The sequence below is a fragment of the Cotesia typhae genome, unplaced genomic scaffold (assembly GCF_013202065.1).
Source record: "Cotesia typhae breed Kobodo isofemale line unplaced genomic scaffold, CoteBio_Ctyphae scaffold_13, whole genome shotgun sequence".
In the NCBI taxonomy this organism is placed as follows: Eukaryota; Metazoa; Arthropoda; class Insecta; order Hymenoptera; family Braconidae; genus Cotesia; species Cotesia typhae.
In genome coordinates this window covers 4,420,823-4,442,116 of record NW_027423774.1, presented here as the reverse complement: position 1 = coordinate 4,442,116, position 21,294 = coordinate 4,420,823, and the positions used below count along the sequence as shown (strand labels likewise).

Genomic DNA, 21,294 nt, shown 5'->3' with positions numbered 1-21,294 from the left:
AAAAATTTCGGTCTAGAATAAATTAATTCGTTCTTAAATGCCAAATAAATTAAGAATAGTTTAATTATTCAAGTAAGTTTTTTTTACTAATAAACGAACCAATAATTGGGAAAAATAGGTAGATATCTTTGAAGAAAATTAAATGCTATTAAATAAAGGTCTTTTAACACTTTTCGATAAATTGTTTTGGTTCAGTTATCGGTTGATTATTTCGGCTGTCTGATGCTAAACTCATAGTCTTTATAATTCTACTACACTTAAAATTTTTTATTTTTATTTTTGCTTACAATAAAAAATATCCATGATTTGTTTATATTTTATAGAAAATGTTCTCAATTAAAAAATTATTAACATCAAAATTTATCAATAGTTTTCTTTTCATTACAAATATCTCTTAACTAGTTCTTATCACTCGCCGATACCTTAATTGAAAAATTTTACGTAGCAAAAATAACTCATGAACCTTTAATTCTATTAATAAATAAAAAAAATAAAATTGTTGTAATTCTTATTACTTATTCAATTTTGTTTTTATTTTATAAAAAATTTTCTCAATTAAAAAATAATTAACATAATAATTTATCAGCAATTTCCATTTCATTACAAGTATCTCTTAATTGGGCTTCATTACCCGCGAGCACCTTACGAGTTAGTATCATACAAGTCGATGGAGAAATTGACGATTGATAATAAAAGTTTTATCAGTAATTGATAACTAAATAATTAATTACCGGTCACTAATTAAAAGAGATAAGATGAAACTTTATTGATGAATATGAATGAGAATTTCTACACAAAAAAGCGTATAATAAAATAAAATAAAATAAAATAAAGATAAATTGAGACAGCAGACGAATTAAAAACCATATACAAACAAAAAGTACACAAACTTTTTAGTATCAAGCACTCACTAGTAACGATCGGTCGTCATACTTTTCAATATTCAAATTCAAACATAACGATTATAAAAAAAGTTTAAAAAAAGATAACAATAAAAAAGGAAAATAACGACGAAAAATAAAAGAATAGTTCCGCATCTAACGGCGCTCCCAGGCCAACTGGCATGTCAATTGGCTTGTTGCCCAGTTTTATAACTCTCAGTTCTGTACCCCTCCTCCTCGACCCCCTCAAGAGTTTCCATACATATTTTATGCCTCCACATCTACCTACAACCCTCAAATTCTCCTCCTGCATCTCTCCCCAACTTTTTTCCTTCATTAAAAAATAAAACCTCCATTTACCTAGCTGTCATCGTAATTAAGAGATAAGTCAAGTTTTACTTTTCATTTCTCGACTATTTTTCATTGATTCCGTCCTAATTTTTTTTTTTATTTTTTCGTTGTACATTAATCGCCTTTTGTCAATGAATGAACCACTGTTTTATTTATTTTTTTATCAATTATAATTTTAAATATTTTAAAAAATTATCTGATGTGGCTTGATATAAAAATTGATCATTTCAAGACATAAAAATTTGAAAATTTGGATTTTTTAACTAAAAAAAAACTCTACTCAAAATTATAGGATATTTTAAAATATCCTTACTATAATTCTTAATAAAATGTCTAATTTATGCACTTTTGGTCCTGGCTAATAACAAATTAAATTAAAAATAAATATAACATAGACTTAATTCATTTATTTTTCTTTTTTTCCCCTTAGTTATTAAACTACTTTGTTAATTTATAATAATTAAATTTAGAAATTTTAGTTCATATTTTTCCGTAAGTTTTTCACTCTGTCAAAATTTTCAACTTTGTACAAATTAAGTAACCCTGTTATTGGACCTTTGAGCTGTTGGATTTAAATCAAGGTAAATAAATAAAAAAATTAATAATCTGTAAAAAATTTTTAATTTTCTAAATTCATTTAAAAAAAAAAAATTTTTTTTTATCTTTTTTGTTTTTAATTTGTTTACTTTTCTTTTTTAAAAAGAAATTTTATTTTATGGAAAAAGAAAATTTTTAACCTTAATTTTTATCCTAATTAACAGGGGTCAATTTCTATTAATGATCGATTTGATATGGAATGACGCTAATTTATTCATTAGCTCTTAACGATGTCAAGTTATAAATAAAATAAATCGAGAAAATTCAGAATTATTGATGATTTTTCTATTTACTATTTATGTGGAGAACCGAGAATTATTCAAGTAGTACAAACTTAAATAGTCAGGCACCTTAATTTAAATAAGTTATCAATTTCATTAAATAATTTTTCTTACTTTCCGATTTGTTTCAATTATTTCAGAAATTATGTCGAAATAAAATATTTGTATCGATCAATAAATGTGATCACAAAAAAAAAAAGCAGAGAAAAATCTGTAATTTTATGGGGTAAATTAGACGAGCCAGAAATTTTAATCTCTCATCACAAGAAAATTTTTTTTAAGGAATTCAACACTATCTAAAGTCAGACAGAAGTCATGTAAGGGAATTATAAAAATAATTATTTAAATAAATAAATTTTAAAAAATAATTTCAATAAAATAATTATTAAATTATTAATATAAGGGCGAAAAAAAAAAGAAAAAAAAATATTGCGGTATTATTGCAGTGAGAATAGATTAAAAACGGCAAGTGAATTATAAAAAATAAGTAGTTAATAATTAATGAAAAAAAAAAAAAAAAAAAATTTATAAATAAAATTGTCGAATTAGGGCAAAAGTCATGCAATTTCATGTAAAGTATGTAGAAAATAAAAAAGGAATAATGATAATGATAATTAACACGCGACTCAAGCAACGATTATTTACGGGTGGGACATTTTAAGCACGTTTAAATAGAAACCAAAGAGGTTTATCGTAAATTGTTATTGTAATTAAAAATAAAAAAAAAAATAAAATATCTAATCGGAGTGTGGTGAGTGGAAAAATGAAAAAACTTACCTAGATGAACTGCCGAGGCTGCTGATGCTGGCACCATCTGCGGTTCGTCTCTGATCCCGTGGTATGTCGCAATCGGTGATGTCGTACTCCGACGTATCCGAATCACTCAGACGGGATACCGTCGAGGGTGGACTGAGATGGTAATCAACTGGAGTTATCGCTATGTCATCGTATGGCTCGTGATATTGTCTGTAATTTATTATATTTTGTGTGAATCGATAGTGGAATCGGATGACAAGAGATCTCAAGTGACGTCACCAGTCTGAGGCTATGGCGCGTTCCCAAAAAGACCAATTACGTTGGTATATATATATTTTTTTTTTTAATTAAAATAGTTTATGTATGATAAATACTGGGGTGAAAAATTTCTTTTTAAAAATGCGGGAATTCTTGTGACAAGAAATTAATTTTTTGGAAATTTTTAACTATTTTATTTTGTAGCTGAAAAATTCAAAATTTTTCCCGCAGTAATTTTTTTTTTCAACAAGAAAATTAAATTTTTATTTCTTCAGCCAAGAAATACAATTGTTGAATTCACGGTAATCATGGGATAGATAGCACGGCCTCATCATTTGTCAGTAAGTGAAATAATTTTTAAGATTTTTTTAACAAAATTTTTTCGTACTTTTTATTCAAAAAATAGTAATAAATTAAGGACCGCATTAAATCTCGTGATTACAGTTAATTTTGAAGAAAATTCCTTTCCGTCTGTAAATAAGAAAGCTTTGCTTTAGCCACTTTATATAGAGTGTGCCAAAATTCAACGTGATGGACCTCTTAAAATTTGAATTTTGAGTTCCACTTTTAACAGGAGTTGTGTTTGGGCATTTCCTGAGATATTTTGATAGTATGGGATTTATTTGGTTTTCGTAGAATTTCTTAACAGGAGTTTTATTTGGCCAAATTTTGAAATTTCAGTAAAAATTTCTGAGCATTTAAATAATTAAACGATTAAAAATTTTTCTAACTTTAAGATTCAATACAAAATTTTCCAATTTTGAAAAGACAAAATGTGTAAAATCTGTTGAAAATAATAAAATTTACCCAATTGGTCGACGTTCTTCATGCGGTACCAAATTCTGCCACAGCCACGGTGATTTTTCGTTTAAATTGTTGAGCTCTAAAATAGCCTCTCCTAGAAAGTCATTGGCCTCGTGAATTGTAAAATCCCACACTGACACCTCCAACCACCTGCGTTTCAGTTCCGACTTTCTTATGTTGTAGTCGAATGTTTCGTTCCACTTAGGATCGTTTGTGTTTGCCAGGGTTTTCGTTCGTCTTTTAGACATTTCGCTGCAATTATAATATCAATATTCAATTTTTCTTATTTGTAATTAAGACGATAAGAAAAAATATTTTTAAATGAGATAAAAAAAAAACGATGGTAAAAAGTTATCTAATTATTTTATTTTTTTTTTTTTTTAATGTGTTGCCTATTATCTGATTTAAGTTATCAAGAAGATTTATTTTTAAGTAGTTTATTATTTAACAAAGCCATGTAGGTTACTCTAAACTTTTTACTTAAAAATTCTTTATTCTTCATCCTTTAGATTGTTCAAGAAAATGTAAGCTCATTTTAAAATGTGTCAAATAAAGGGTAACAATAATAATAATAAATTAGAAACTTAAATATATTGAGTGGTGACATTTTAAGCCTTTATTTTTGAAACTACGGCTTAAGGATGAAGGATATGATAAAATTGTAAAGAACTTTTTTGGTAGAGAATTTGATCTTCTTCAAAAAAAAATTTTTTATGATTTTTCTGTACACGGAAAAAAGTCAGAAGTGATTTTTTCGTATCTTGAATTGAAAGATGAACATTCACAATTTGAATAAATAAATTAATTTTTAATTTAACAACAATAATTAATAATAATAATATTTCTTTAATAAAAATTTTCTTGAATAATTTTTTTGACAAAAATTATTGGGAAAATAATGAAAAAAAAAAATTTAAGAAACCGTGCCGGGAATTGAACTCAGAACTTTTCAATTATAAAAAAAAAATTATTTTGCCAATTTTTGCCTTTTATTTTAGGAATAAATAAATAATGATAACAATAATAATAATAATAATAATTGAATAAACAAAAAGATAACAACAAGTAAAGTTGAGCGGTACAAAACTAATAGTAGAATAATTAAAGTAGTTAAAGTTTTGTGACTGACAGGTAGATCCGTTTGGGCTTATATTTAATGCACGATGGATTTCGATGTGCTCTGACTGTGGCATATGTTAATCAATCTGTTAAATTATTTGACAACTCAAACATACTGTCCTGTCAGTAAACATGAAAACTTTATTAAAAGCTTATTAAAACTCTATTCCGCTTTATAACAAAACAATTCAATCGATTAATACATCTAATAGCTAATAATAATCATATGTTAATATTTATTTTCGTACTCTCTACTGTCTGTAATTATTGATCGTTAGAGGTGGGAGTTTATTTTCCATAGCTATTTTAAAGGTAATTATGTAATGTAAATAAATGTTTGTTACACGATCAATGAAGGAACTCTTGATTGCTTAGATTTAATGTACCGAGGGCTTTTCGCAGGGATTAAGCCATGTACTCAGCCAACAATCGTGGTTTCGCTGATTCTGAGGGCTCAGCTGACTCCATTAGACGCCGTAAATAATTAAAACTCTGTAGTAGAGTATTGCCGAAGCTCCTGACCTAGCTAGAGGTATAAATACCCGATTTTAAAGCTTAACGAAGACGATATATATGAATTTCTCACAGTAAAATCTATTTTATCCGCATTAAAAAAATAAATCTCTGATCTGCTTAAATTTTATATTTTAAATTCGTTGATTTTCTCCAAGAAAAAGTTGTAGAAAGATAGTTATAAAATATACTAACAATGATAAGCGTAAGTATAATTTTTATGTCAGAAAAATATCTGATAAATTTACTATTTACTGCATAAGATACCGAAATATTATCAATTTAAAATAAAAACTAGCAACCTTGCAGTTACTATGTGACTATTTATTTTCTATTGCACTTGTAGAACAATATTTACTCATAAATGTAATGGAAAAACACTATTTTCAAAACTTATAAGATTTTTAAAAGGCATTTTACTTTTCAAATAAATAAAAAAAATTATTCCGTGGACGTCCGGCTGTCAAATGTATTTTTTTAATAATATAGATTATACTGAAAATATAATTTGCAAATAAGTTTGACTTGTCGTCTATAAATATTAATTGAGCTTAATTAAAAATTTAACTTAGCATAAAGAATCAAATATTCGAGTGTTATATGCTAAATAAAATGTTAATTAAACTTAATAAGTCATAAAACTTTCCGACAATAATTCATCCGAATATCCGAAGAAGTTTCACCAATTATCGTGAACTATAAATACTAGTTATACATAATTAACATGATGTTAATAGATGGATTCGTAATAAAGTTGGTAAGAGCAATAAAGTTTATTATGGCGCCATTAGTAATATTACATTGCAGTACACCAGTCCAACTACACTAGATTGTAACAGTAAATTTGGCACTACAGCCAAAAATTTTCTTGGTCTTCAATTTGTCTCACAATTTCGACGCCGTATACTTGTTGTCATTATGCTTTTCATTTCATTATTAAAATTTTATTATTTATATTTTTTAAATTAAACATTTATTTATTTATTCAATTTGTGAATGTTTATCTTTCAATTAAAAATTATGGGAAAAATATTGAAGCTACGAAAAAATTATATCAGAATTTTTTTGATAGAAAATTTTATTTTCTGCAAAAAAAAATCTTCTCAATTTTGCTCCATCTCTTCTTTTTTTCAGAATTTGAATTTAAAGGTCAAAAATCAAGTTATAGAAATAATTTTTAATACATTAATATTATTTTTATTATTTCACTGTTGGGCGTAATATTTGCAAAAGTGGATCACTGCCAAAACGACCAAAAAATAAAAAGGGCAAGATCAAGACAAGGATATAAGTAATACCAATAGCAACTGCAATAAAAATAGAGGTCAAGAGTGTAATAATTTAAATGTCACTTACTTTCTGTCAGGAAGAAGATAAACTTTGGCGTAAGGATTTCTTGGTTGCCCGTTACTTCTCGGCGTTAATTCAGTAGCACGAAAAACGGTAACACTCAGTCTGTTACACGCTGGAGTGAAATCTAACTTAACTTGTAACTTGCCACCAACATTCGCAATTGTCGTTGGATAACGGGGATGTCTGTTACGACTCTGCCCGTGTAGATCCGGCGATCCCGGTGATGTTACTAGCACTGATGGTTTTTCTCTCTTCACATCGTATAATTCTACAAATACAGTCGTTGTTTTTCAATAATCGCTTTTTGCACATACATTTATGCTAATAATATTTCAATATTAAAAATTACATTTTTTATGCTATTATATTATAATTATAATCTTTTTGGAAATTTTGATTCAGTTCAATTTTTAGTTCTCAAATTTTATTGAATTGAATCAAAAAATTTAGGAGAATTTTTACAATGCAGATAACGCTGAAAAATAAATAAGTAGATTTAATCATTTGGATATATACATGTATGTTAATTAAGTAGAGTAGAAATATTTTGTAGGTTTTTTTTTTTTTTTTAAATAAACATTTTTTATTTATTTAATTAATTTTAATCTTTTTTCTTTATTAATTGAAAAAATTCAAAATTTTCTCTATTAGTTTTCAAATTTTAATTATTATTCAAAAATTGATTTTTTTTGACAAGAAAATTTTGTTAGCTAAAATAATATTCAATATAAACTTTAAAAAATTTTTAAGAACCTTTTAAAAAAAAACTTTCGTACTAAAAATTTTTAATAAATTATTAAAAAAAAAAAAAATGATTTTCTTAATTTTTTATAAAATTAATTTTCCAAAAAATCTATTGAACCTAGTAACTATTTCTACGTCCAGTGGTAACTCTTATAAGTATAACCCCTACAAAAAATTTCTTCCCACACTTAATAATTATAATTTACACTTAAATCGGAGTAAACATAAGACCAATAACATCAAACATTCGCCAGGTTTCATCACCAAAAAAAAAAAAAACTCCATAGAGTAGCATTCAAATCAAACTTTAATCACAAACTGTCGTACCTGTAGAAAAAAAAAAAAACCAATCGTGGAGAGTTTATTTAGTAGCTTACAATATAATACGAAACGATACGATACGAGAAACGGATAAACACGGGGGTCGATCGTTACGACAGTGAATTGAAAATCGAACGCAAAAAAAAATTTATATATATATATATATATATATATATATATATATAAACGGGGGCTGTCTAAGATCTACAGACACTGTACACCAATGCAAGGGGACGTGGTAAGTGAAACTGGTTTAAAAAAGGAGGTAAAAGGTGTAAGAGATACTTGCGATCGAAACAGAATAACACGGTCCAAAAAATATAAATAAGGAGAGAAGCGGGTGTAATGGTATTTATTTTTTTATTTTTTATTTAGGTGCTGGTTATTTTATTTTATTTTATTTTATTTTTACATTTAAAAGCAAGAGTTGTTGCTCCCATAAGACTAGATTAAAGATTGTGATTTAGCGGGTGCACTTGCGCTACTCTACTTTTCCACTAGTCTACCATTCATTTAAATATTTCGAATTTTTTTTTTATTTATAAAACTAGTTATTCATAATCAATACTACTTATTTTATTATTATCGGTAAAATTAATAAAAATCCTTAATAATATTAAATAATTAATATAATATTTATCATTTGGTTTGCGGACAACAAACAGGAGATATTCGGGGTGTAAAAAATAAAAAAAAAAAAAAAACGCACGGGAACACTTAAATGTTTATATAAAACGCCTACCCCATAATATACATTTCTTAAGACCTGGAATGCCAAAAATTACATAAGCTGATAGATATTTTGAGTTTGTTAAGTGAAATTTGAGTAATTTTGTAATTTTTTTTTTTTTGTATAATTTGTGTGGCATTGTATAATAAGTGTTAAATTGTACAAGTGTGAATAATGGAGAAAGGGAGGCTAGGAATATAGGTATAAAGTATTTACCTCTGTGATGAGGCTGCTGCAAAATAGGCATGGTTTCGTGGGTTTGCCGCCACTGGGCTTGCGCAGCGATGCGTCTCTGTGGTACCATTGACGTCGTTGTTGCAGAGGGTAAATTACTACAGGTTATTGAATTATTTATTGCGTCGGGGTGGTTTTTCCCGACAATTAGTTCCACTTGATTTTCGTCCCGCGACTCCGCGATTATGTTCGCTACTTCTTGGGAACTTTTTCCTTGGAGGCAGTGCCCGTTCCAATCGATCACTTCGTCCCCTGTGTATTCATATGAAAAAAATTTTTATAATTATATTAATAATTAATAAAAAAAATGTTGAATTAAAATTTTTTGATATTAAAAAATTAGTATTTAAAATTTTTAAATTAAAAATTTCAAGTATAACAACAATAATAATTTTCATGAGCTAAATTTAAATACATAAATAAATATTCAATAAATTAAATTAAAACAAAATAAAGACGATGAAAATTCTTTTTTCAAAATTCAATTATTTTCATACTAAAAAATTTTTTTTCGTCAGCATAAGAAATTAAATACTCTTTTACTTTTTTCCCCTATTAATTAAAGAAAATAGTTTTATTTAATTATCCTCAAAGATAATAAAAATATTAATTTACCTGGTCTCAATTGACCATCAACAGCCGCGGGTGTGCCCTCTTTGACTTTTTCAATCACAGCACCTATTCTACCGTCATCCAATAATTGTCCGCCGGCAACTTTAAGGCCCAATATACTTCCAGGTCCAGCGGATTTACGGAGAATCATGTGGACTATTATTTTCTGGCCGTCGCTGCTCGCCTGAGATTGCTAGGAATCCCCGTAAAAAATTCATTAGCACAAGATGATAAAACCTCATTGCTTTTTGCTTTATTTCATTTTAAGTGTTCGAGAATATTTGCTAAATAAATATCAACGTGCTTGCATTCGCGTTACATACAATAATTAATAAACAAAAAACAATAACACAATTTTTATTATAAGTAAATTATTAGCAGTAAATAAATTAAAATTTTTATAACAAGTATGTTAAAATAAATACCACTAATTTATTTACTTAATTTAATAAATACACATTAGCGAATTTTACTGATAGTAAAAAGACAGTAAACATAAAAAGCATTGCAAACAACACAAACAAGCCATTAAATTTATAAATTCATGTAATAAATTAATATTGAGAGAAAGATAATAAAAATAATAAATTTTTTCATGCAAAAATTGGTTTTTTTTTTTTTGTGTAATTTTTTATACATATTTACAAGAATTTTTTTTTTTATAATAATTATTATTATTGATTTTTAAGTGATGTTAATTGATAAAAGTGTGTGTGGGAAAAATTATAGTGTGTAATTCGGCAAAAAAAAAAAAAAAAATAAATAAAATAGCCTAATTAGGTGAATTTTTTTCAATTAAAAATTGTCCCTAGGTGGATCTACTTAAGGGATGGGGTCTAGGGTGGGTCAAAAAAATCGAATAATTTATTTTTGACTTTATACTCTGAAAAATAGGTTCGTAGACACCTAAAAAGAATTCTCTCCAAGTATAAGCTCTTAATTATAACGGGAAGGTCCTCCGCTTTGCGGGTTTCTATTTTTTTCGAATAATCAGATAAAAAAATTTATATCTCGCTTCCAACTGCTTGGAAAAATATTCCGTGGCATAGATTTTGTGAGAAATTGAATGCTTTACAAAAAAGGTCTCTTATGACTTTTTCAAAAACTCAACCGATTAAAAGATATTCATAGTTGAAGTTTGGCTATTTTAAGGAAAATATTCGTTTTTATTATGAATTTTATAAGTCGATGAAAAAAAATTATTTCGGATTGCGGAACTCATGATTTTGTAGGAAATTTACTGCTCTACAAAAATGGTCTCTTATGATTATTTGATTAAGTGAAGCCGTTACGAGATATTCATCGTCAAACATTAACGAATATCAATATTTCCAGTTTTTGATCAATAATTCGATAAATTTTAATTTAAACTATGAGTTTCAGGAAAATTTACATAAATTTGAGTTTCGATCGATAAAGAAATGTTATAAACAATTTTTTTAATATTGTTTTCAGTCTTGAGCTTGTTTGATTGCATTAAAACAAGAAATTAGAGCATTTTTTTCGACATATAGCCAATGATTAGTTTAATTTGAAGTGAATGACATATTTCTTTGTCAAATTTAATATGAAAAGTATTGAATCAAGTGAGAAACAACCAGTATTTAACTTTTTTATAGATAAATTTTTTATTGAATTATCAATTGCAATATAATTGTCTATATTTTTAACATAACAGTACGCTATTACTATAAATAATTTCTTTTATTACAATTTGGGAATGTTTTTGATGTTCTTTGACAACTTGCAATAAGTACTGGAATTGTTCTTCATTTTTGTCAAGCATTGATTATATTCACTGACTAATGCAACAGCTCGCTCTGCTGAATCATTGACAACTTTTAGTTGTTGAAAGTATTCTTTATTTTCGAGATAACTCTCATTAGTAGGCCATAATTCAACATCGACATCAAGAAAGTCATACGGTAGATCGAAGATTTTGAAAAGATTTAATGACTTTTTAGACACAAAGTCACTCAGAGTTCTCTGCGCCAATGAATTCAAATCTTTTTAGCAATTACAAATCTTTTAGCTTTAGAATCTGTACCTTCACGAGTATTAACAGCTTCAACAATACGTTTTTTTACTTCTAATGGAACGCCATCGTCAAACAGTGATAAAATGGCAAGTTCATCGCTCAAATACCATAAGTGCGAAATCATTTTTTCACACGTAGCTGAAGAAATCAAAGGATTGATATTTTTGTACTCCAATAAATTTTTCATAAACTGCAAGTCATGATAAGCAGCAGTTGTTGCAGAAGTTGATGAAAACCAAGCTTTTAAATACAATGTGACTATAAAAATACAGAAATGACGAAGACCATGCAATTCTTTCTGAGAGAGTTTGAATTCATCTCTGAATAGATACATTTTCAAACTATAAATGGCCTTAGCCATCCATCTAGCATGATGAACAGCACCAGGACGTTTGAAAGAAATCTTTTCTTGAGGCATTTCTCCAAGGAAAATCAATGATAATTCCAATAATTCTTTATCTAACTTATTATAACATTTCTTTATCGATCGAAACTCAAATTTATGTAAATTTTCCTGAAACTCATAGTTTAAATTAAAATTTATCGAATTATTGATCAAAAACTGGAAATATTGATATTCGTTAATGTTTGACGATGAATATCTCGTAACGGCTTCACTTAATCAAAAAATCATAAGAGACCATTTTTGTAGAGCAGTAAATTTCCTACAAAATCATGAGTTTCGCAATCCGAAATAATTTTTTTTCATCGACTTATAAAATTCATAATAAAAACGAATATTTTCCTTAAAATAGCCAAACTTCAACTATGAATATCTTTTAATCGGTTGAGTTTTTGAAAAAGTCATAAGAGACCTTTTTTGTAAAGCATTCAATTTCTCACAAAATCTATGCCACGGAATATTTTTCCAAGCAGTTGGAAGCGAGATATAAATTTTTTTATCTGATTATTCGAAAAAAATAGAAACCCGCAAAGCGGAGGACCTTCCCGTTATAATTAAGAGCTTATACTTGGAGAGAATTCTTTTTAGGTGTCTACGAACCTATTTTTCAGAGTATAAAATCAAAAATAAATTATTCGATTTTTTTGACCCACCCTAATGGGGTCACTAATTTTTTTTTAGTAATTATTGCAAGTGATTTAATAAACGCATTTCGGTATTGACGGTTTGGAGTTTAAAATAGAAAACAGTGAAACATAATTTTACTTTTTACAGTAATTTTATTACACTGCAGTGGTTTTTTCTTGGAACGCGTTTATCCTTAGCTCCCACGTTTTTAAGAAAGTGTGTATACGTGTAAATGTATGTGGGATGTGCGCAGTTTTCAAATCACTTTTTGGTTCTTGCCAAAAAGTTTAACAGGATCAACAATAAAACTAACTTCAGTAAAATAAAACAAGTTTAACTACATGGACTTATCGTAGTACAATTTTTCTTCGATTACAATGCACATTCTATATAATATTAATATAATAATAAACTTCATTTTTATTGAACCCATTTTTTTATTTATTTTTATTTTCTTCTTTTCCTTCAGAATCTTCTTAATATTTATTCGCTGTATTTTAATTTAATTAATTTAAATTAATAAGCTTGCGCTCAATAGAGTTGACTTGGATTTAAATTAATATTAAATAAATGTTAATATTAATAAATTTAAAGGTAAATAAAATGCTAACATAGCTTTGAGTAATACTACTTGTTTGCTCTAATTAAATTACTAGTTCCAATAAAGTATAAATATTTTTAATTTATTTTTAAAGTTGCATCATTGGGAAAATTTTTTATCAATTATAAATTAATAATCTCATCTTTAAATTTTCTTGGAAAATTCACTTGTGAAAAAAAAATTCTGATGTCAGTTGATCTGGTAATTTATGAGTTTAAATGAGAATAAAACCTGGTGTAAATTTAAATATGCAGGTACTGAAAAAAAAAAAAATTAATTTAATTCAAGAAAAATATTCTTGAACTAAGAAAACTCGATTTTATTGCTTCAAGAGTTTTTTTTCTTGGTTTTTAAATTATTGCTTCAAAATCTGCTTATGCTTGGTTCAAAAGTATGTTTTTCACTCAATATAATTTAATTTTCAAACCAACAAATATATTTTCTTGGGATAAATAAAAATTTAAACACCAAAAGGCGCGTCAGCAAACAACAGCCGTATTTCTGATGACACTAGCCATTTTTTTTATCGGTTAGTTGTAAGTTTTCATTCTTTACGTTAGAAGACCGTCTTCGCGTTTAATTATTATTGTAATGCATAAATAAATCCAATTTTTATTAGAACAAAATCCAATATAATTAATAACTACTGGGTGTAGAGATTTATCCAACGAACGTATGTAATTGAAGATTTTTATTTACTAGATAACTTAAAAGTGTCTGTCGTTGATAATTTAGTCTTGAAATATTAAAGATATTAAACAATAACTAGTTTCTTATAATTGGAAAATTTATTATAAAATAAAATGATCCTGACATCATCACAAGATAATTATTTTGATAAAAGAAAAATAATCTACAGTGTATAATTGTAACTACATGTAATCTACAATATTTATAAAAAATAATTTTTATAAATTAAAAATATTATTTAATTTTATAATCAGGAAATTACATGAATATTCAATTAAAAATTTTAGGAAACCTATAAATACATTTTTAGCATTTAATCATTTTTCAAAACGAAAAGTCAATATTTTTTATTCAACGTTTGTTTTAAAAAAAAATTTTTTATAAAAAAAATTCCCCCACTGGAAAATTAATATAATAATAATAAGAAAAAGAAATATTTATAAAAATCTGTATCAAATAAGCCGCATTACAAACTTTATTTATGGACACAATAGATCGCATCTGTGTATCCAAAGTATTTACGATTGTTATAGAAAAGCTGTAATCTTTAATAACGCCTGTGTATAAAAAAAGCACTCTATTTATTTAAAAACATTTTTTTTTCTTTTACAAACTGATAAATTCATTTGCCGATTTCAAATGGAGTGCGATAAAAAATTTAATCTTGCTGGAGAAAATAAAAAAAAAAAAAAAAAAAAACAACACAAAACTTTTGATATTGCAACCATTTAAGTCTTTTTAATCTCATTGATCGTTAAAAAAGTTATAACTGAGACGTGATTTCGATACAAATAATTTCAACTCGTTGGAAACTGATGCATCTATAAATAGTTTATTAATTATCGACTTGTATGTCGATGTGTACGGTCTCATCGAATTATTAAATTGATATTAGTTAAAGTAAATTTTACACCTCCATTTTTTTTTAATTCACTGTCTGGCGAAGAATGATGCAACTCGAAAATAAATTAAAAAAAAAATAAAATGCTCGCTCACTACAATATTATTTATAATTGTGAAAATGAACGTCTCTTGGAACATTCGGTTATAACTTGTAACTGCTTATGCAGGTATGAAGAATGCAATCGAATACGTAATAGGTATGCAATATGAAAGTGAAACCGGCTGGCGAAGCCGTACCTTGGGTAAGTCACCTCGGTTGCTGTCTTCACTGCTCGTGAAGGTACTCGAGGTGTCTATACCGGAATCTTTGGTGGCGCTATCTTGACTACCCTGTCGGTCAGCCTCCCAAGACCAATCCTCTTGTTCGCCGGCAACATTGGTCCCACCGTCAAACCGCACTGTCTTTTTCCCCCTTCTCTCAGTGAACCTGATGGATTGTGATGGGTGTGATTTTTATGATTTATGCTACGGTTTATTATTATGTGCTTTTTTTTATTTCAGTAATTTAAGTTTACTTTTTTTTCAGGCTTCTAAAAGTTTTTAAGTCCCTTTTTTTTTTCAGAAAATTAAAAGCTTCATTTTTTTTTTTTTTTTTTTTAATAAGTTAAATACAAATTTTTTATTTTTTCTAAGATTTGAAATGTTAGGTCTCAAATTTATAATTCAATTTTTTTGCCAGTAAAAATAATGATAAAAAAATAAATTTTTGAATTTTTACGACCGAAATAAATAGTTTAAATTTTATTAATCCTTTTAATGACATTTATTCCCATTAATGCAATATTGTGAAGCTTTTATTACTAAAAATTGACTCCAAAACTTATATAAAATATTAACTAAAAAAATCATAATTAGATTAAAGAAAAAAATTTTAAACTAAGAAAATAATTTTTAAGATTTTAAATCAAGCAAAAAATTTGAAAATTGTAATTTTCTAAAGATAGTTTTTTAAATTCAAACAAATTTTATTTTCTCTAAAAATTTTTTTATTAACTAATTAAAAGTGATAAAATTCTTTGGAATTAATTTCTTAATTCAAAATATTCTGTGTTGATCAAATTACTTTTTTTTTTTTTTTGGGGTAATTAAAAACTTTTTAAGTACCAAAATTTTATTAATTTAAATATTAAAACACAAAATAATAAACTAATGATGTATGAAAGTGATAATACAATAAAATGAAAATGAAAGTTCGATCTAATAAAAATCTGACAATTAAATTAACAATATTTTCCATCCCTACAATCAATAAATTTTCTTTTCCCTCGATAAAGAATTCCTGTTTAAAATTTTTCCAATTAAATTTCTCAAGACATCATTCTCTTGTTATTAAAAATTATTAATTGTTTATCTAATTGAAGGAGTCAATAACTGTATGACCTCCAATCTCATCTTTATCTTCACTCTCCTATTCGCATTAAGGTACTTGCATAAAATTAAAAAAATGGTTTTGTGTGCTAATGAACTCGAGGACAACTTTTAATAAAAAAACAGTAGAAATTCATAATTTTGAAGTTCTCTTATCGGACAAATTCACTGAAATCCATCAAAGAGACTCTTGCTTTATTTATAACACAAAGAACTTGTAATCTTTCCATTCCATTTGAATATTTAATAACATTTATGAATGCAATAAGCGTATAAAGTCGTTATTCAGGTATTTATATTTAAGTACCAAGTGTTATTAAATTAATAAAGCAATTTAACGTTCAGAAATATATGTGAAAAGGAGAAATGAGAGAGAATAAATAGGTCAATTAAATAAACAATAAAACCTCAATTATTTTTATATTTTAAAAGATTAATTCCAATTTAATTGGATCCACCATTTTTTTAGTACCCTTAAAAATGTTTTCTTAAATATTCATAGATTACAAAATTATTTTTCGGGTTATTTTTTGACTTTAAAATTGAAAAAAAAAATTTAAAAACAGAGAACAATGTCCTTGTGAAACCTCGCTGAAAATATGAAATGAAAAAAAATAAAAAATAACCGATAATCAACATAAATAATAAAATAACTAAAGAAACTAAAATATAAAAATAAAAAAACGCACCTCCGACTGTCGGCGCGCCATTCATCCCCACTTCTCCGGAAACTCCGTCTTACAAGGGTGTTTTCTTCTTTTCGGGGCTCTCGCGGTGGATGGTGACCATTAAATTCGGTGGTTATTGTGCCAGAGCTGGTGACATGATGTCCGTTGGGAGGGCCAAGTTTGCGAGAGCCACCGGATATCGACGCTGAGCCTCCCACATGATGAAAGTACCCCTTCCCTACAGTAGATCCAAAAATCTTTCCTTGTTTCTTTTTTTCGTTTACGTTCGATTTATTATTTATTTATTTGACTAATCACAATCATAATCATTATCGCTAACCCTTGTTTAAATACCCAACCCCATTATTTAATACTTCTATCTACCCTCCATAGTTGAGTCCTATCTACAGTCCACAGTTTTCACTTTCAAGGTTGTTAAAGTCAATGCCAGTCAAAAAATATCTATTAAATCATTTAATATTTGGGGAAAAATTTATAATGGGGAATAAAAACATACATTGTGCTGTTCTGTGCTGACGACGTTTACTGGAAGTGTCTAGAGCTGTGTATGTTCATTATTATAGAAAAAAAAAAATTATGTTTTATTACTAACTCTCATAAACTCTGTTGTAAATTTTTTTTTTGTATTTTGTAGTAAACATATTTTTTTAAACAAAAAATGTTAAAAATTTCGTAAGAAATTATTTAAATTAACAAACTAGTGAAATTTATAAACATATAAAAATATTAATTAATTAATTAAATAATTTTATAAAGGTGTTTTGCTTTACAATGTTAATATTTAGCTAAAAAAAATTTTTTTGTATTCAATATTTTTTTAATAAACGACTCATAATGCGAAGAAAAAAATTTCTAAAAAATATATGCATCATATAAAGAGATTTGAAAGTATCTTATTTTAATCAATTTTATTATGGAAAATGAGATTATGAGGCGTGCACTTTTAGATTTTCCAAACTTTTTTTTATTATCTTGTAAATCTGTTTTTTTACGCATGCGCATTAAAATATACCGCGAAAAATTTAAAATATAAATAATAATAAATTTCTTTTTTTTTTTTTCTAATTTTGCATTATCATTTATTTATCATTAAAAAATGTGATTAAAAATTTTTTAAAACTTCTAAATCAATTAAATAATTTCCAAAAAAAAATCCGATAAAATAATAATAAAAATAAAATGAGTGAAACAATAATTACAACAGAGTTTTTAATGAGAGTTAATACTTGAACTGAATTAAAGATAGTAACAGAAATAATAAAATTGAACATGTTAAATCGCATCTATGTGTACGTGTGCCAAAAAAGTCTTAATGTTCTTGTTTAATTAAAACGATTGAAACTTTAAATATTTAAATAATAAAAAAATATAAACAGAGCTCTATTGATTATATTCTGTGTGTTAAAAAATGGAGTGTAATTTTTTTTACATAAAAATAATTTAAAATACTATAAAAAAATTATCAATGAGCACATAGGACATACATGCACTCGCACACACAGACGTACACATAATATTGAAATAATTTATAGCGATGTAAATATAGACGATCGACAATCGACAATATAAATAAACAAATTCAGTATCAATTTAATATGTTAGTATAACATAGAATAATAACAATAATAGTACGAATAAATGAATAGAGAGGCATTATACATATTATGTTCAGCGAGCGATAGTAAACGATTACGACGATATAGACACATATAGTATCAAGTATATAATATGTATATGTAAAATCGATAAATAAATCACAGTAAATAAAAATCACAAATCATTTATTAATATAATGGTACCGCGAGAAATTTCTTCATCTTCTCGTCGAGCATCACTTGCCGGTAAATTCGGTCACCAGCCTTACTCCTGGGACTCCTTGGGCTCGCGACTATTGGCGCTCGCTTTTCACCTAAAATTCCAGGCTACTTAAGTACAAACTAAATAGACACTCTATGAGAATATATCAAAACAATATGATGGTTTTTTTTTTTTTTTTTTTTTTCCAAAGCTGTAAAACAGTTTAGTTTTGTGAATATTCAATAAATAACTCGATATTATTCCCGTAATCTTTTATTCGGGAGTTTTATTGCTATTTTTATTAAAAGTCATTGGCTTACTAAACTACCAGAACTGCGACTACGATAAGAGCCAATAAAAATGACAAATTGAAAGTACGATCATGGCACACGAATTATTTTGTTTTTTTTTTTTTTTTTCCATCGCGTGTTTACTTTACTTCTTTTTTTGTCCCTATTCTCTCCCGAGTATTTTAATCTCTTTTTCCCCGCTATTCTATGCATGTACTTTCATTCGTATGTATGTATATTTACTAATCGGAGAATACTTGAGTTTCCCAGATGATTCCAAGTAAAACAGCTGCAAGTAATTGGTAAAAAAATTTTATCAATCTAATAAACTTTTTTAGTAATTTTTAATATTGGAAAAAATTAATAGATGACTATATGTGAATTTTCGAACATATTTGATTGGATGAATACTAATTTGAGATCAGTAATTCTAATTAAGTTCTAATTTTATACTGTTTGATTTTTATTATTCACGTTTTAATTTTTTTCATTATTTAATTTTATATAAAATTTGGAATTATAAAAATTTTATGTAAGTTAATTTTTTATTTTGTTTAATTACCAATTTTAAAAAGAATTTTGATGAAAAAGTATGAATTCTTACAATTTAAAAAAATTTAATCCCCTAAAAATTTACCATGAATATTTTTCTTTCCACCTTCCAATCAATATCCTAAAAATAAAATTTTCATCTCCTGATTTTCGAAATAAAATTTTAAAATTCCGCCTTTTTCCATAAAAACAGCTTGATAACAGTGACAGTAAACAATAGCTAAATAATTAAATCCTACTTTTATATCTATTCTCTGGGCTCCAAATTCCAGAGCAATAAATACTACCCGAAGAAGTTAAGTACAAGAACAAGTGTACTAGCTCGTGAACGCCCCTGTATACATACATACATACATACATAGATCTCAACAGTAAAGAGAAAAGTACAGTAGAAAAGCTCTGATCCTAGTCTCCGAGGTCTTAATTTAGAAGTTAGATGACACCGGCTCACCACAGATAAATTAGCATGCTTATATTCCTCTTGCTGTTCGAAAATCTTATATGTGTACTAAAACGTAACACCTCCCGGCTGATTTCTGCCCGCCCAGACTTGCAGACTCTTTTATCACACCCGTGCCGCCATCTAAGCTATTTAACGGCGAACTTTCGCGCAACTCTCAAGGTACATAGTACAGAAGACAAATAATATATGATATTCATAATCTAAGATATATATAAGGCCCTAATAAAATTAAAAAATCTCCCTAAGCATCTATGCCTTGTGACGAATAAATAATAAATAATAATTAATAAATAAATTTCTCCTATTAAAAAGTACTCAAGTATAACAAAAAGCACACTTACCTCATTGACAATTAGTACTACAGTTCTAATTTTCTCTATTGTCTAATTAAATTATATTCTTATAATATTTATGTTATCAGTGCATCTACGAATGGGAGCAACAACACCCTTTCTTCCCATCTTTTCACAATAATATTTTTTTTTCTTATCCTTAATATTATTTTTTTTTTTTTTAAATATAATTACAGTAATCGTTGCGAAGTAAAATTATACTTTTTATCTGCTGGTACAAAAAATTATAAATTTAATAATTTGTAAAAAAAAAAAAATTTTTTTTTTCGGAAAAGTTGACCTGAAAATTTGAATTTTTTTTTTTTACTTTTTAAAATTTATATTATTTTTTTTCCAAATAAAATTTTTCAAATTATTTTTGTCCCGCCAATTTAGTCAACCCCAAAGTGCAATCGATCTGATATAAACAAACTAATCCTAAAAATTTTAATGTAAACAATTTATTTAAATAAACACCAACATTCACTATTGGAAAATGAAACTCAACTGAAGAATTATTTTACAATTGCAACTATACGCACATGTATGTATTTCAGCACATGTATAAATGTGTGTGTGTGTGCGTGGGGGGGGGGGGTTTGTGCTAGTGTACATCCATATGGGAAGTGCCTCTGGCATTCTTTTCTCTGAGTTGACATTTTCTGGTTACACATAGCCCCATATTATCTTTTATTTTCGCCCAGCTAGCGTTAATAAATCATAAATAAATACATATATACCCATACTTATAACTTACAAGCATAATAGAGGAGTATTCTTCCATTGAATTTTGACTTGCACAAAAGGTAATCGAGAAAAGAAGAAATCTATTGAGGAAAATAAAACCTAAAAAAATCAATTTTCTTGATGCCTTGAGCGCAATGCGCGGAGGTTACGCTCTACCCTCTACTTTTGTTGGGAAATTAAATTAGAAAAAAATTTTTTTGGAGAGTAAAAGGTCAAATTTAATTTTTAAAATTGCGTCAA

The 21,294-nt window shown here is 26.9% G+C and overlaps 1 protein-coding gene across 1 annotated transcript in view; it reads right to left on the bottom strand.

Annotated features, from left to right (window-relative positions):
• Nucleotides 1-21,294, bottom strand: part of Rim (Rab3 interacting molecule) — a 63,259-nt gene that overhangs the window by 19,472 nt on the left and 22,493 nt on the right. The window contains exons 5-11 of the mRNA XM_074253904.1: nucleotides 16,874-17,090; nucleotides 15,054-15,243; nucleotides 9,558-9,747; nucleotides 8,925-9,194; nucleotides 6,917-7,181; nucleotides 3,932-4,180; nucleotides 2,888-3,076 (exon numbers count right to left, since the gene is read on the bottom strand). Coding sequence (XP_074110005.1) covers nucleotides 2,888-3,076; nucleotides 3,932-4,180; nucleotides 6,917-7,181; nucleotides 8,925-9,194; nucleotides 9,558-9,747; nucleotides 15,054-15,243; nucleotides 16,874-17,090 — 1,570 coding nt within the window. The remainder of the gene's footprint in view (nucleotides 1-2,887; nucleotides 3,077-3,931; nucleotides 4,181-6,916; nucleotides 7,182-8,924; nucleotides 9,195-9,557; nucleotides 9,748-15,053; nucleotides 15,244-16,873; nucleotides 17,091-21,294) is intronic.